This window comes from Ambystoma mexicanum, chromosome 2q, assembly GCF_040938575.1.
Source record: "Ambystoma mexicanum isolate Mex_15411 chromosome 2q, UKY_AmexF1_1, whole genome shotgun sequence".
Taxonomy (NCBI): Eukaryota; Metazoa; Chordata; class Amphibia; order Caudata; family Ambystomatidae; genus Ambystoma; species Ambystoma mexicanum.
In genome coordinates, this window is record NC_090924.1 from 204,277,083 (window position 1) to 204,290,741 (window position 13,659).

General features: G+C 45.9%; 1 protein-coding gene across 1 annotated transcript in view; it reads right to left on the reverse strand.

Moving 5' to 3' along the window:
• The window catches only part of SMG1 (SMG1 nonsense mediated mRNA decay associated PI3K related kinase), a 2,768,248-nt gene that overhangs the window by 1,448,807 nt on the left and 1,305,782 nt on the right, over positions 1-13,659 (reverse strand). The window contains exon 41 of the mRNA XM_069647131.1: positions 4,909-5,138. Coding sequence (XP_069503232.1) covers positions 4,909-5,138 — 230 coding nt within the window. The remainder of the gene's footprint in view (positions 1-4,908; positions 5,139-13,659) is intronic.

Sequence of the window (13,659 nt, forward strand, 5' to 3'; positions counted from 1 at the left end):
AACCTAGTTAGTAATGCAATTCAAAGAAACACTTACTCAAACGTATATTAAAATCTAGATTATATATACACACACAAATCACTTAAATACTAAGCATATTAAACCAAAACACTTTAGAATACTTTTCAAAGGCCACTGCTTAGTTTGTATTTGCTTGCGGTTACAATTGTTGCAGCATTTGACATTAACAGTTCTACTGTGTTATCGGTAATAACGTGCACTCGCATGGACACAAATAATACGGTAATTGTATTTATTAAGCAAAACCACATACGATAATGACTTTTAGGAAGGTTAGTGTAATACTAGCTAAAGACAGTTCAGAGAGGTCTCAAAGTCTTGACAAGCAGCAGAACAACGGAAACTACAGTGGATATTTTCTAGTCTCCAAGATGCATGAAGATACAACCAACGTGGGAGAACCTGTTAAAGAATTTGCTAAAGGGACACAAGCAGCAGCTTGGATCGGAGGGAAGAGGGGGATTGCCCTGGACACCTGTACGTGTACTCGATGTTCTGGAGCGACTTTTCGGATTAAGTTAAGCAATACTCTCCCCTCCCCCCCCCCTCACTGTACCTTTAGTTTGAAGAAATGTTTGCGGCTGGATTCTCCTCAATGTGGCAGCGCTGGACCCAACCTCCGGATTCCTTGGTCTGGTGACGCAAGTCTTGAGGGAGGACCTCTGGCATGGATTTCAGCAACTTCTCATGTCACTCTGCGGTTTTGGGGCTTTTTATGCAGCACCAACAAACAACGTGATTCGCAAGGTCAATCTTCTTCTTCGGTTCCTGAAGTACTGCACTCTGGTGAAGGGATTTGGATGGGTCAGATTGTGTCTCTGGAGGTTCACCTGGACCTCAGCAAAGACTTGGATGGATTCAGCCTTTCCACAACGATGCACTTCAATTGGGTCTGAGGTCTCCTGGTATTGGGGTTCCGCAGCTCTGGAAAGTCGCAGGACCTCAGGAGATGGCTCTGATGAAAGTTAGTCTTGCGACTGGTTGTTCCCACCAGTCAAAAGGAAGAGGAGTCCTGTTCGGAGTTCCTCTGTCGCACTGAAAACAGTTATGACAGCAGTGGTTGCTTCACAGTGTTGCAAAGGGTCTGCAGGCATCTCTGGTAGTCATCTTCTTCGGTTACTTCAGCTTCCAGTGGTCGACTTGCCTTTCACCTCAGGAACCTCCCATTTCACCCAGTTTCAGCACACACTCCCCTGAAATCTCTCAGCAGTTTACAGCAAGGGTCGGGTGGCTGTCCAAACAGGACAGACAGACCCCCAGTGGGAGCTCGTTCCATTCAGGCACTCAGGCAGAAAGAGAGCAGGGGAGTGAACAACTCTTCCCCCCACTTCCTGCCTGCCTAGACACTGGAGCCTAGGCGGGGACACCCAAGGGTTCCCACCAAAGGCAAAACACACACACATACTTACCTCCCCCTCCCAGAATGGTAGAAGAGCTAAGAAAGAATAACCAAGCTAGAAATGGTGAAAAAAAGGAGACAGTAAGTTAGTACTTATGTGACCCTATTGTGCACAAGTGGGGCTATGAACATAGCTTGCGGTAGAAAATTACACAATAGTTGGTAGAACACATCCACTGCCATTAGCTATAACTACAAGGTTGTCTATGTGACTAAAGTCACAGGAGCAGAGAGAAGGGGGATAATAGGTATCCTCTTGGCACTCCACATAAAGTGCTGTGTGCCAATCTCTCAGAATTTAAGGGTTTAGGAGAGAAAGTATCTCTCTTGCTTTAAGAACTGTAGTTAATCAGGATAAAGAAGAGAATCTCAAAGGAAAATCCAAAGGGTTCCCAGCAACACTGCCCATTATGAGTCGTGTGCGGCAATAGTAAAATACAGATGAGTTAAGAGATATGGAGGAAAGCAGACTCCATAGGACAGGTAAAAAACAGAAGAGAGTTCCAAAAGACAGAGCCCATAAGAATGAATGAGTGGAAAAAATCTCCCTTCATTCAGGATTAAAGAAAAAGGGCCAGAAGTCCAGCAGGAAAGTGCTGGGGTCTCACTAGGAGAGGTGATGAAGCATAAAAATGATAAATTTCCCTAACACGACTGCTAGACGGAAATGTTCCTTGCGAAGCTGCCGCAAGCAGGCTGGGACCGCTTACCGGCAAAGAAGCACAGAGGTGGGCCAGAACCACCACGGAAGCCCTGAGAGCACTGCAGAACATAGGGACATGTACACAAGTGCAAGGGGAGGTGAAAGGGGCTCAAGGCAATGGTATAGAAGCTGGGAACCTAGAGTGAAACAATAGTCGGAGCTCTGGGACCCAACCCTAAGAATAGAAGAAGTTGTGAAAGCATCCAAGCCAATCAGCATAGTCTCAGTACCTGGCAGGCTAGTAGACCAGGGGGACTGAACAGAGAAAGAAAAGGGAGTCTGGGACCCACACCCATAAAGGCAATCAAGGACTCCATAATAATCATCCTAGGCACAGTACCTGGCAGGAGAGTATACCAGGTGGACTACACATGAGAGTCTGGGATTCACACTCAAAAGCATATTTGCTGCTCCTCATAATAACAGAACAGGGCATGAGAGTATACCAGGTGGATTCTGCATGCGAGTCTGGGACCCGCACCCACTGAAGCATACTCACCAATCTTCATAGTCACCAGTGCCTGACGGTGAAGGAAGTCAGGTTGACTGCAAATCCAAATGCAAGTCTGGGACATTCACCCATTGAAGCAACCTCACCAATCTACATAGTGTCAGTATCTGACAGAGAAGGAAATCAGGCTGACTGAGCCCAAAGTCAGACCAGGTGAAGGTAGACATACTTTCTAGTGTTTATGAACACTGTAATAACAATACCTGGCCAAGTGAAACGTCAGGTTGGCAGTGAAAAGAAATCTGAGAAGAGAGGCAGGGACTCATATTCCCTGGTATTTATTATAATTTTTGCAAATCAGCTAAGAGAATAAAGTAATTGTCTTGACACCGCGAGAAGCCTGAGAAAGACCCGGGGAAGGGAGACATTCTACCAGGAGTTGTGAACATTTTGAAAACAGCCAAGGGAAGGGAGCCATTCTCTCGGCATTGTGAGAAGCTTGACTAGGGTGGGGGAGTAATCCCCCTAACTCTGAAGATAAGAGACTTTATTTTCTGTGTGCCTTGGTGTAGAGTCAGTCCAAAGAAACTTTGAGACTTTGTTTTGGTGTTCTGCCCTTGATGAAGGACTTTTCATTGTCCCTATAAATGAAGGTGGCAGTATCGTTTAGAGGAAGGGAGTCATTCTTCTGGACCAAAAATATCATCCTTTTTTCCTTCCTTTATTTAAGGAGTAAGGGAAGGAAATCAGTGTTTGATATGACAGACCATTTACTTTTGACAAGACCTCCTGACAGAATCCTTACTTTGTTTGAGGCAGGTAAACGCCTCTTGGAAATAGGGATAGGTGTGGTTTTCATTTTCTTTTGGTTTAAATACAAGTTTATAATCAAATACATGCCACCTGGGTGTCAGTCTCCTGCTTCTACACCTTTATACACAACAGAGGGCTAAAACAGGGATGCGTGCTAGCTCTGGTAACTTTTAAATTTGTACTTTGCAGGCTTAACTAACAAGCTGAGCGGGTCGTATACTTTTCCGCCCACGCTAGGAATGCAAAAAACTACAATGGTTTGGATACGCAGAAAATCTGATATTAGATTTACTATATTTGGATTATAGGCAGCCCTAGCTTCTCTGTCAAATTAAAATAAGATCATGCTTTTCAATGCAAATGTAAGCAGAAGACGGCCTGGAAATTAAATGAGGAAAATATTCAAGTCCTAAAACAAACATACTTCGGTGTCATTATCAATCAAAAACTGACCTAGAAACCACATATTTCCAATGTAATTACAAAAAGACACCAGATCTCCTACACATTAAAGTAGTTAAAGTACCATGGGGGTAGGGGGTTACAGCATTCTGCCCTTGAAATACTTACAAACTTAAATTGGTGATCGGAAGTATGTATGGCAGTGAAATATGGGCTAGTATGAATATGAAATCCACCCACAAGATGAAATGCTTTTCCTAAAACACATGCAAAGTACTACCCAAATTTACCCCAATTGAATAGAGCAGAACTTGGTTTAACCTGACCAGTTACTACAGCAAGACAGACCATATTAGGTTAGCACAGCCAGCAGCAGGAAAATCACCATTCTATTTTAAAGAGGCAATCACCAGATCCACACCAACCATACCAATGTTGTTAAACTCTTGAATATAGCCAATTTATTGCTTAGTCTATTCACCATGAACATTGCCGAGATCACCAGAAAATACATTTAAAAGTAAGATTTTCCCATGGTTAAGTGCACTGGACTACGAACACAATATTATTGACTTGGGCACCAAAGCGCATTCGGGTGACTTCATGTTAAATATTGTTCTTTACAATTCATCGGAATATGTTAAACAATTTCCATACCCTGCAGTGAGGAAACAGTACTTATTAACTTTAAACTGTTACTTAATCTAGAAACACTAGGCACCAGAGCAGGGATACAATGAAAGAATAGAATGTGTAGGTTTTGTGACGAGAGATAGGATTGAAACCATGAAGCCCATATTAGAATGTCCAACGCTTAATGTTAATGGAACACAATGTTTGGGCTCAAGCAGACATTGGAACAATACTTAAATTGACAAAAAGTGGTGTGAAATGTTTGCGGGAAATAGTTTTTTGATTATTATGGGTGCTGTTAACACGTGGCATGTGATATTAAGAAAGCCAATCACTATGCAATATGTTTTGATATTCTATTTCATTTAATGTGAACATTTTAATGGTACAACAAGCCAGTCACAACTTCTGGGAAACATTAATAGGCGCTTCAATATCAAGTCATAAAATGTTTTAAGTAGTCATGAAATTTGATACAGTCCTTACCTTTTGTGCTTGCAATGCAGCTTCTCTTTGTTGCCATCGCTTGTACAGTCCAAACAAAGGAGTTGCACCATCCACCCACTGAATTAGCCCTGATCTTGTGCCTAGTGGGGTCACAGAATAGTGCCGGGCATGGAAGTGGGGAGTCTCTTGACAATTAATTCTCGCAAACATAGTGTTCACAATAGACAAAAACTGCATAATTCGCTCATCCAAATGTAAATCCTCCAGTCCTGAGATTTAAAAAACACATTATGAAACTACTAGTTCTACTTTTCAGGTCTTCTCTTAGCATACATTGGATGTAAGAAACAATTTCAAGTAGCATTTTCTTTAAATGGTTCACCACAAACCGTACTAAAAATCAGAAAAAATACAATGTATACTTTTTATATTTTCAATAACAGCCATGTGGGAGGACAGGGGGAAGGGGATGTCGACACTAGTTGTTGAACGGGGCAATTGACACTTAGGTCTAGCAAAACTATCAAGGCAAACAGACTCTGCAGTAAAACAAAACATCAGGAGATTTGGGAATGGTGCAGCAGTACAGTTAACCCAACATAAAGCACTGAAATAAAACAAAAAAATAGGAGTATAAACATTCCATTAGGTACTTAAATCTCTAAGCATGTAAAGCAAAAGCAAAGACTATGTAGCTATCCTTAAAGCACATTATAAAAATAAACACACACGCACTTCAAACAGTAGAAACAGTTAAAGAATACCGAAACCAGTAAAACTAGAGAGGACAGTGAAGGAAAACAGTGCAAACCTGTTGGTAGTGTTCTTTCTGAATGGCTGTTCTTCCCGAGGATTCCTCATCTGATATTTATCTCCCAGCTCAGCTGTTCTTATAAAACGTTGCTGAGAAAAGGGGGCAGAATGCAGCTCTACGTCGGCTCCGCCCAACACCTATGCACAGGACGTCGGCCAGTATATATGGAGACATCAGGCCGCAACCTCAGTTCTACCTTTTACCCCTAGCACATTAACCACAGAACCAAATTAGATGTCTGCCAAGTTCGGAGGTGGGGGGTTGGGAAGCAATGAGCAATCCGGGGGAGGAATGCCCATAAAAAAAGAACATTACAGAGAGGTAAGTCTTAGTTACTTACCTGTAACTGTATTTCTCCAGCATTGGTATATTTCATAGATTCAGATGCTTGAATATTCCCTGTCGTCAGACTGGAAATCCCTGGTGATAAAAATAATTATATATATTTTTTTAATATACACACATTGCTACCTAGCAATGCATGTACATAGCCTATTACGGCCTCCGAGCCATTCTATTGTGGAGTCCCTCCACCTCATTTTGGTCCTTTATGACCCCAACCAATGAGGTGGCAAGGCTTAAGCTCTGCCCCAGGCAGCCATCTTCAGATTTTGAACCGTAGAGACTACAGTATGATGGATGCTGAGCGTAGGAGCAGCCTCTTGGGGGAGGCGGGTGGGCACATGTGAATCTATGAAAGATATCAATGCTGGAGAAATATAGTTACAGGTAAGTAACTAAGACTTCTCCAGCATTGATCTTTCATAGATTCAGATGCTTGAATAGAATACCAAGCAGTTAAACAAAGCATTCCACCATCATATCCATATATTCAAATACAGAAAAAACATTTCTGATCAAACCTTTACCATGAAGCAACACAATGGTTACATACTCCGGGAAAGGTGGGAAAAGGAGGCTGGTCCTATCTTATGCAAAGAGATGGCGGAGCACTGCCTGTGCAACTGCAGTTTCTTTGGTGGTATCTTCAGCCAGGCAGTAGTGTTTAGAGAACGTGTGCAGAGTGCTCCACGTGGTGGCTCTGCAGGTCCTTCAGGGCCACCTCTGCGTGGAATGCTGTTGACGCCGCTCTCCCTCTGGTGGAGTGCGCGGACGGTAGTTTGGAAAGGGGAGGGGGGTAGCCTTTCGTCTGATGGCAGTGGGTGATGCAAGAGGAGACCCAGTGCGCTAGACCTTGTTTAGAAATATGCTGGCCCTTTGTATGGCCAGAGAAGACGATGAACAGCCTATTTGAAGAACGGAACTCTAGTCATTAGCAAGAGATTAAGTTTTATTTGCAATGTCCAGAGAATGCAATGTTCGTTCTGCTTCCGACGAATGATTCTGGAAGAAAGTTGGTAAGAATGCATTCTGTGAGCGTAATTTCCGATACTACCTTCGGAATTTAGGGCGTGGTCTTAAAATGACACGGTCCTTATGGAACAAGATGAAGGGTGGTTCAGAAGATGAGGCTTGTAACTCACTGATCCTTCTGGCTGAAGTAATGGCTATTAAGAAAGCCGTTTTCTATGACAAGAACTTTATGTCGCACCTGTGGATGGGCTCGTAAGGAGACTCCATGAGGGCTGTTAGCACCGTGTTCAATCTCCAGGCTGGAACTGGCGTGGGCAAAAGTGAGTATGTATGTAGAAGTCCTTTAAGGAAGGCCGTAACGGCCGGAAGAGAGAGTAAGGACTGCGTCTCCTGGGCCGTCGTGTATGCCGCAATGGCTGACAGGTGGGCCTTGATTGAAGACCGCAAAAGACCTGCTTTGGCTAAGTGCAATAAGTAGGGAAGTACTTGCTCAACCGAAGCAATGAGAGGATCAATAGCATAAGTCTCACACCACTTGGAAAAACAAGTCCATTTCCTAGTCTAAGTGATGCATGTAGAAGGCGGCCTTGAGGCCCTGATTATATCCCAGCATTCCACAGGCAGATTGAGATTCATCAGTGTTAGGGAGAATTCTCTGAAAAGGCTAATTTCCCAAACCTAGTGAGTCCCCCAGCAGCTTTGCTGGATTTTTGGGGTTTATTTTTTTCTCCTGCTAAGAGTGAGACTCTTTTCCTCCCACTCTTAGACATGATTTGAGGTGTTCCTTTGACTTTGTATGTGTTTTATGGGCTATGGGGTCCTTTACCCCATAGGGCTTCATGTGTTTTTGGTATGTGGGTTACACAGCACCCTGCGTGCCGTAACCCAGGGGTGTCGTAGCGACCCCCAAACAGACTCCATACCCTGGGACGGACTACTGTCTCCAAGGGCATGTAAAGTCACCATTGGCTTTACTAGTCTCAAATTGTGAACAGAACCAGTACAAACCATCCTATTGTGGACGTATTGGTCGGGGCAATTCGATTGCCCCGGGGTCTGTTGTTCGAGGGGGCACTGTCCAGTCCCCCCCGACCGAGTTTTGGCTTGTGGCAGTGGATACTACTTTTTATATTCGACCGCAAATAAATTCCTATGGGATTTTCCCATTGTTCGAGGCTACCACTTTTTAACATAGCCTCGAACATACCGCCGGTTTATTAAATTAATATAAATTCACCGGTTGGTATTTTTTGCCGAAACTTGGTTCCAAAATGGCGTTTGTGTTCGCTTCTGTGACTCCAACCCAAGTCGAGCCCTTTGTTCCACTTTTTGGCGGGCTTCTCCACAGAAGCCTCCAAAAGTGGTGCCATTCTGTCTGGGTACCACAGGGGGTGTGGGAGGGGGTTTAGGCACCCTGGACTGAGTTGCCTCGGCAACTCAAGTCGCACTCTTGTGTGATTGGCCCAAGTGGTGAGCCGCCCGGCTCACCACTTAGCATGTTTGAGTGACAGCTAGGCTGAATAAATGGGGGTTTTCTGCATAAAAGCAGGGCTTTGGGGACTGGAACTTCAGAAGTCGGCACAGGACCTAAAGAATCTGAGGAGGGAGAAGCCGAGCCGACCTGCAACGACACCACCGGTGGAGCCCTGCTGAACCGTCTCACCACTTTTCCCGACGACAGAGGAGATCTCCAGTCTGGAGAGTCTTCTTCCTTTGAGTGGTGGGGATAACCAGTGGAACACTTCCGCTCTTTCAGTCTGTGTAGTATACTAGAGATGACGGGAAAGTGGGGAAAGGCATATAGGAATTTCCCCGTCCAAGCAACTGAGAAAGCGTCTCCTACTTACTGACTCTCTGGGTACCTGGAGGCAAACATTTTGCATTTCTTGTTGGCTCTGTTGGCAAAAAGATTGAGATGTGGATGGCCCCATGAGGCGAAAATCCGTTGGGCTTCCTTCTGTCCAGATCTCACTCGTGAGATGTGTAGTCCATGCTCAGCTTGTCCGCTAGGACATTGTCCACTCCCGGAATATGTTCCGCCTTGATTTGGACTTCGTGATGCAGGGCCCATGACCATTATAGTTGAGCTTCTTGAGACAAGATCTGACCTCGTGCCTCCTTGCTTGTTTGTGTAGTGCATGGAGGTCGTGTTGTCTGTCTGTACAGCGAGTACCTGCCCCGCTACTACCGGAAGGAAAGCTTTCAGTGCCCACCGAATGGCCCCGAGTTCCAACACGTTGATGTGGAGTTGTGACTCCTGGGGTGACCAGAGGCCCTTGGTTTGTAGATCCGCAAGATGAGCACTCCAGCCCGAAAGACGCGTCCGTCCTCAAGAGAAGGGTCAACGGTGTCTGAAACGGCATTCCCTGTAAGAGGTTCTGCGGAGTGTTCCACCATTGAAGAGCCTTGTACAGAGTCGAAGGAATCTGGACAATGTCCTCCCACGAACCAAGAGCTTGTTTCCATTGGTGGTCCAGTGCCTCCTGAACAGGCCTCATGCGAAGCCTGTAATTTGGTATGAGAAATATACATGAGGACATCATGCCCAGGAGGGACTTGTAAGAGCGCACCGATGTTGTTTCTCTCCCTAAGAAACAAGAAGTCAAGTGGAGAATTTCTGATGCTCTTTCTGCCGACGGTCTCACTCTGGGAATGTTGGTGTTGAGATTGGCTCCCAGGGAAGAAACTGTCTTGCTGGGAACTGGACAGGACTTCGCTTCGTTAATGGCGAAACCTAATCCTCTTAGGAGATTTGTTGCCTTTGAAACTGCCAAGCGCGCGCTTGAGGCGGAACTCGCTCTCATCAACCAGTCGTCCAGATATGGAAAGACTTCTGTTCCTGTCCTCCTGAGTTTTGCAGCCACTGATGCTAGGCATTTTGTAAACACCCTCAGTGCTGATCTCAGACCGAACGGGAGCACTCGAAACTGAAAATGAAGATCACCCACAGTGAATTTGAGGAATTTTCGGTGTGCTGGACGGATTGGTACGTGGAAGTATGTGTCCTCCAAGTCTAGAGTGGCCAAGAAATCATGCATGTTTAGCCAAGGGAGCACTCCTTGCAGATTTATCATCTTGAATTTGATGCGCTTGATAGATTTGTTTAGCGCTCTCAGGTCCAAGATGGGTCGCCATTGACCATTCTTTTTGACGAGGTAGAAACCCTTCCCCTTTAGAGAGTAAGGTACTGGCTCTATCGCTGCTTTGTGCAGCAGTTTCTGGATTTCAGACATGACCCGCTTTAACATATGTACCTTGCACGGAGCCATGGATAAGGAAGGGGGCGGGTCAAGAAATTCCAAGGTGTGTCCCTCGCACCCATTTGTCTGATGTCTGATGTTATTGACTGCCAGCGTTGGTAGAACTGGCACACCCTTCCCCGCACCGGGGTGTGATGTTGAGGGGAAGGAGCTAGACTGTCAGTTTTGCTTGCTCTGCGACTTCCCTTGAGCGGCGTAATATGAACTTCCTTGCGACTACTGGCCGTAGGAAGGGTGGTTAAAACCTCTGTACTTCGAGGATGAACCTCAAAATGGAGGAACTGATGGCACGTGCCGTATCCGTGTCCGTTTTGATTCTATTGAGGTGGTCATCTTTTTCCCCAAAGAGTTCTTGACCATCGAAGGGCATATCCAAAATCTGCGCTTGGACCTCGGGTCTGAAATGGGTAGCCTTCATCCAGGCCTGTCTTCTTTGCACTGTGCAGTGGGCCATCTGCCAGAAACCTGACTCCGCCACATCGACTGCAGCGACAATCATGTGATCCGAAAGCTGCTTCCCCATCGGCGATAATCGACCTCGCTACCTCCTGAAGTTCTACAGGTAGCTGTTTGGCCAGCTTGGACATAGGGAGCCAAAGCTTGCGGTCGAATCTCACCGTCATGGCCAGCGCGTTGCCCGCTCTGATGGTAAACGATGCTGATGCGGACACTTTCCTGCCCATAGCCTCTAGTTTACGACCGTCCTTGTCCGGTGGAGCTGAAAGAGGTGATGCTGGATTGGTCCACTTTTTCCTAGCTGCTACTGTGATAACCGAGTCCAGTTTTGTATGACCTCGAAGGCAAAGAGGAGCAGACTCCGGAGCCTTGTACTTTCTCTGGCCTGGAAACTAGAGCCGGAGTGGATAAGGGTGTGGCTAATATCATGGAACCGGACTCCCGAATGGTGTCGAGGAGAGGAATGGTAGTAACAGTTCTCCTACGCTTGTCCCTGTGCTCATAGAGCACTGACTTCTCCGATGTGACCTGTAACTGGAACAATTCTGCGGCTTTGCCGATGATAGTATGAAAAGAGACTAGATCATCCGGCGGTGAAGAGCCGCCCAGAGAATCTTTCTTTCTGGGCTTTTCGACAATGTAATCGTCCCATTCACTAGTGTCCAGTTCGTACGTGATATCGCCTTCTTCCGGCTCAGAAAACTCTGAAAGAATCTTCTTGCCAGTCTGAGACTGGAACAGAGGATGGTACAATTGTTGGATCCCTATCTGGAGACCTTGTCCTGTCCGACGATGACTGAGAAGGGACTGTTGTTGGTGCAGCACTGAGTGTCCCGCTCCTAGACCTGCACGGTGGCTCGGGTGAACACACCCTTTTCTGTGGCCTACTCCTGGAAGGCGAATGTCTTGGTGTGATTTGTCGAGGTGAAAAATCCTTCTGCACAGGGTTAGACTCTCTCGGTACAGTTGCCTTGCTTTTTTCATTTTGTCGTCTGTTGAACTCTTCAATGATCCTTTGCATTGATAACATTAGCACAGGATCATAAGGATCAGCAAGCATCTCTGTAGTAGGTTGCCAAGGAGGACTGTGTTCCTTAGGTGTAAGACGGTGTTGTTCCTCAACAAACTCCGTGTCTGAAAATTCCTCTTGCAGGATGACATCAGGCAGCTCTGGCATTTCTACTAAGGGAGATAATTGCGTTCCCTGTGGTTCAAGAGCGTCCACAAACTGAGGTGGTGCTTCTAAAGACTCAGGGAGACTCTTCATTGGTTGGTGTAACAGTGTCGTCAGCGAGGGGCGTTTTGGGCCCTACTTCTTCCGTCAGTAACGGAACTCGCGGTGCTGTCGACAGATCCGTGGACGAGGATTTAGTGGACGGTGGCTTGCCTTTATCTGTCGACGACTGCATGGAAGAAGATTTCGTGGACGGTAACTTCTCTGTCGACGAGTGCTTCATGGACGAGTGATGAGCCTCCTTCGTCGACGATTGTTTCATTGACGATAAACTCACTGACGAGGACTTAGTCGTGGACGATGCGGTTTGGGTGGTGGTCTATGAGGATGCTGTCGACGGCTTGGTGGAAAACGGGCCACTACCTTTACTGCCGCTTGTAGACGCCCTCTCCGTGGATGAATGCCGCCCCCCCCCTTTTTCTTTGCAAACTCCTCCTTACCTTTGGAGGTAGTTTTTGCCGTAGAATGCTTCATCTGTACAGTCCAGGGGAGGAAGGAAAGGTATAATTTCCAGCTTCCTTTTGCTCTTGGGAGTGGGAGAGGGGCTCCTTTCCACTGAAGAAGCCCTTCTTTTAGAAGTTTGCTTCTCAGCCAACTTGCTGGAGTGAACAGGGGCTGTGTTTGCAGATTCCTCATCAGAAGAAAGTTCCTTAGCTTCCAAATGTAGGGTTTTAGTTGAAGACTTGCATATGTGACATTTTTGGATGTCATGAGGATAAAGACAGTATATAGAATGATCATGGGGATCTTTCATGTAAACCACCTTTCTCTTGCACCTCGTGCAATCCCTGAAGAGGGAAGGCTTCTTGGTAGTCTGATGGTCAGCCATCTAAAGAGAAAGTTCACTCGACGAATTCTGGTTCAAAACAATGTTTTTTGACACCCCAAAAACCAGTGGCGATAGCCCCTAGCCAAGGGAATGTGGTAGAGTATATACAAATATACACTACTGTGACATTTCAAGTAAATTCGACAAAAGATGGAGGATTCCCTATGTCAATTAGACTGCAGTGAAGAATCTGAAGATGGCTGCCTTGGGCGGAGCTTAAGCCCTGCCACCTCATTGGTTGGGGTCATAAAGGACCAAAATGAGGTGGAGGGACTACACAATAGAATGGCTCATAGGCCATAATGGGCTATGTACATGCATTGCTAGGTAGCAATGTGTGTACATTAAAAAAAAGAAATTTTTTTACCCCCGATGATTCCCAGGCTGACAGGGAATATTCAAGCATCTGAAACTATGAAAGATCCAATGCTGGAGAAGGAATGTGTTCCTCCCATGATAGACTCTCAGAAATACTTTGATCTGGAGGCAGGCAAGGACACCACCTAAATCAGAAAAGGACCAGACAACCAAAATTAGCATTCTGTGCAACTGAGAATCCAAACATTAATGCGTGAGCAAACTTGCGCAGAGAAGCCCACATGGCCAAAGTGGCAGCCAGCCCTCTGGTAGAATGATCCCAGAGACCTTCAAGCACATCCATACAAGCCAGATCGTAGCATTGCAAGATGCAGAACATGATCCACATTGAAAGTTTTGTCACAGCCCTGCCAGCACCAGCATAACCAATAAAAAGCTGGCCATCTTTTCCTGATCTCCCTCGCCCGGGACGCATAGTAGATGAGGGCCCACATTGGGTCCAGATGTTGGAACCGTTCTTCTGCATTGCAAGGATGAGGTGCAGGAAAAGAAACAGGAAGATTGA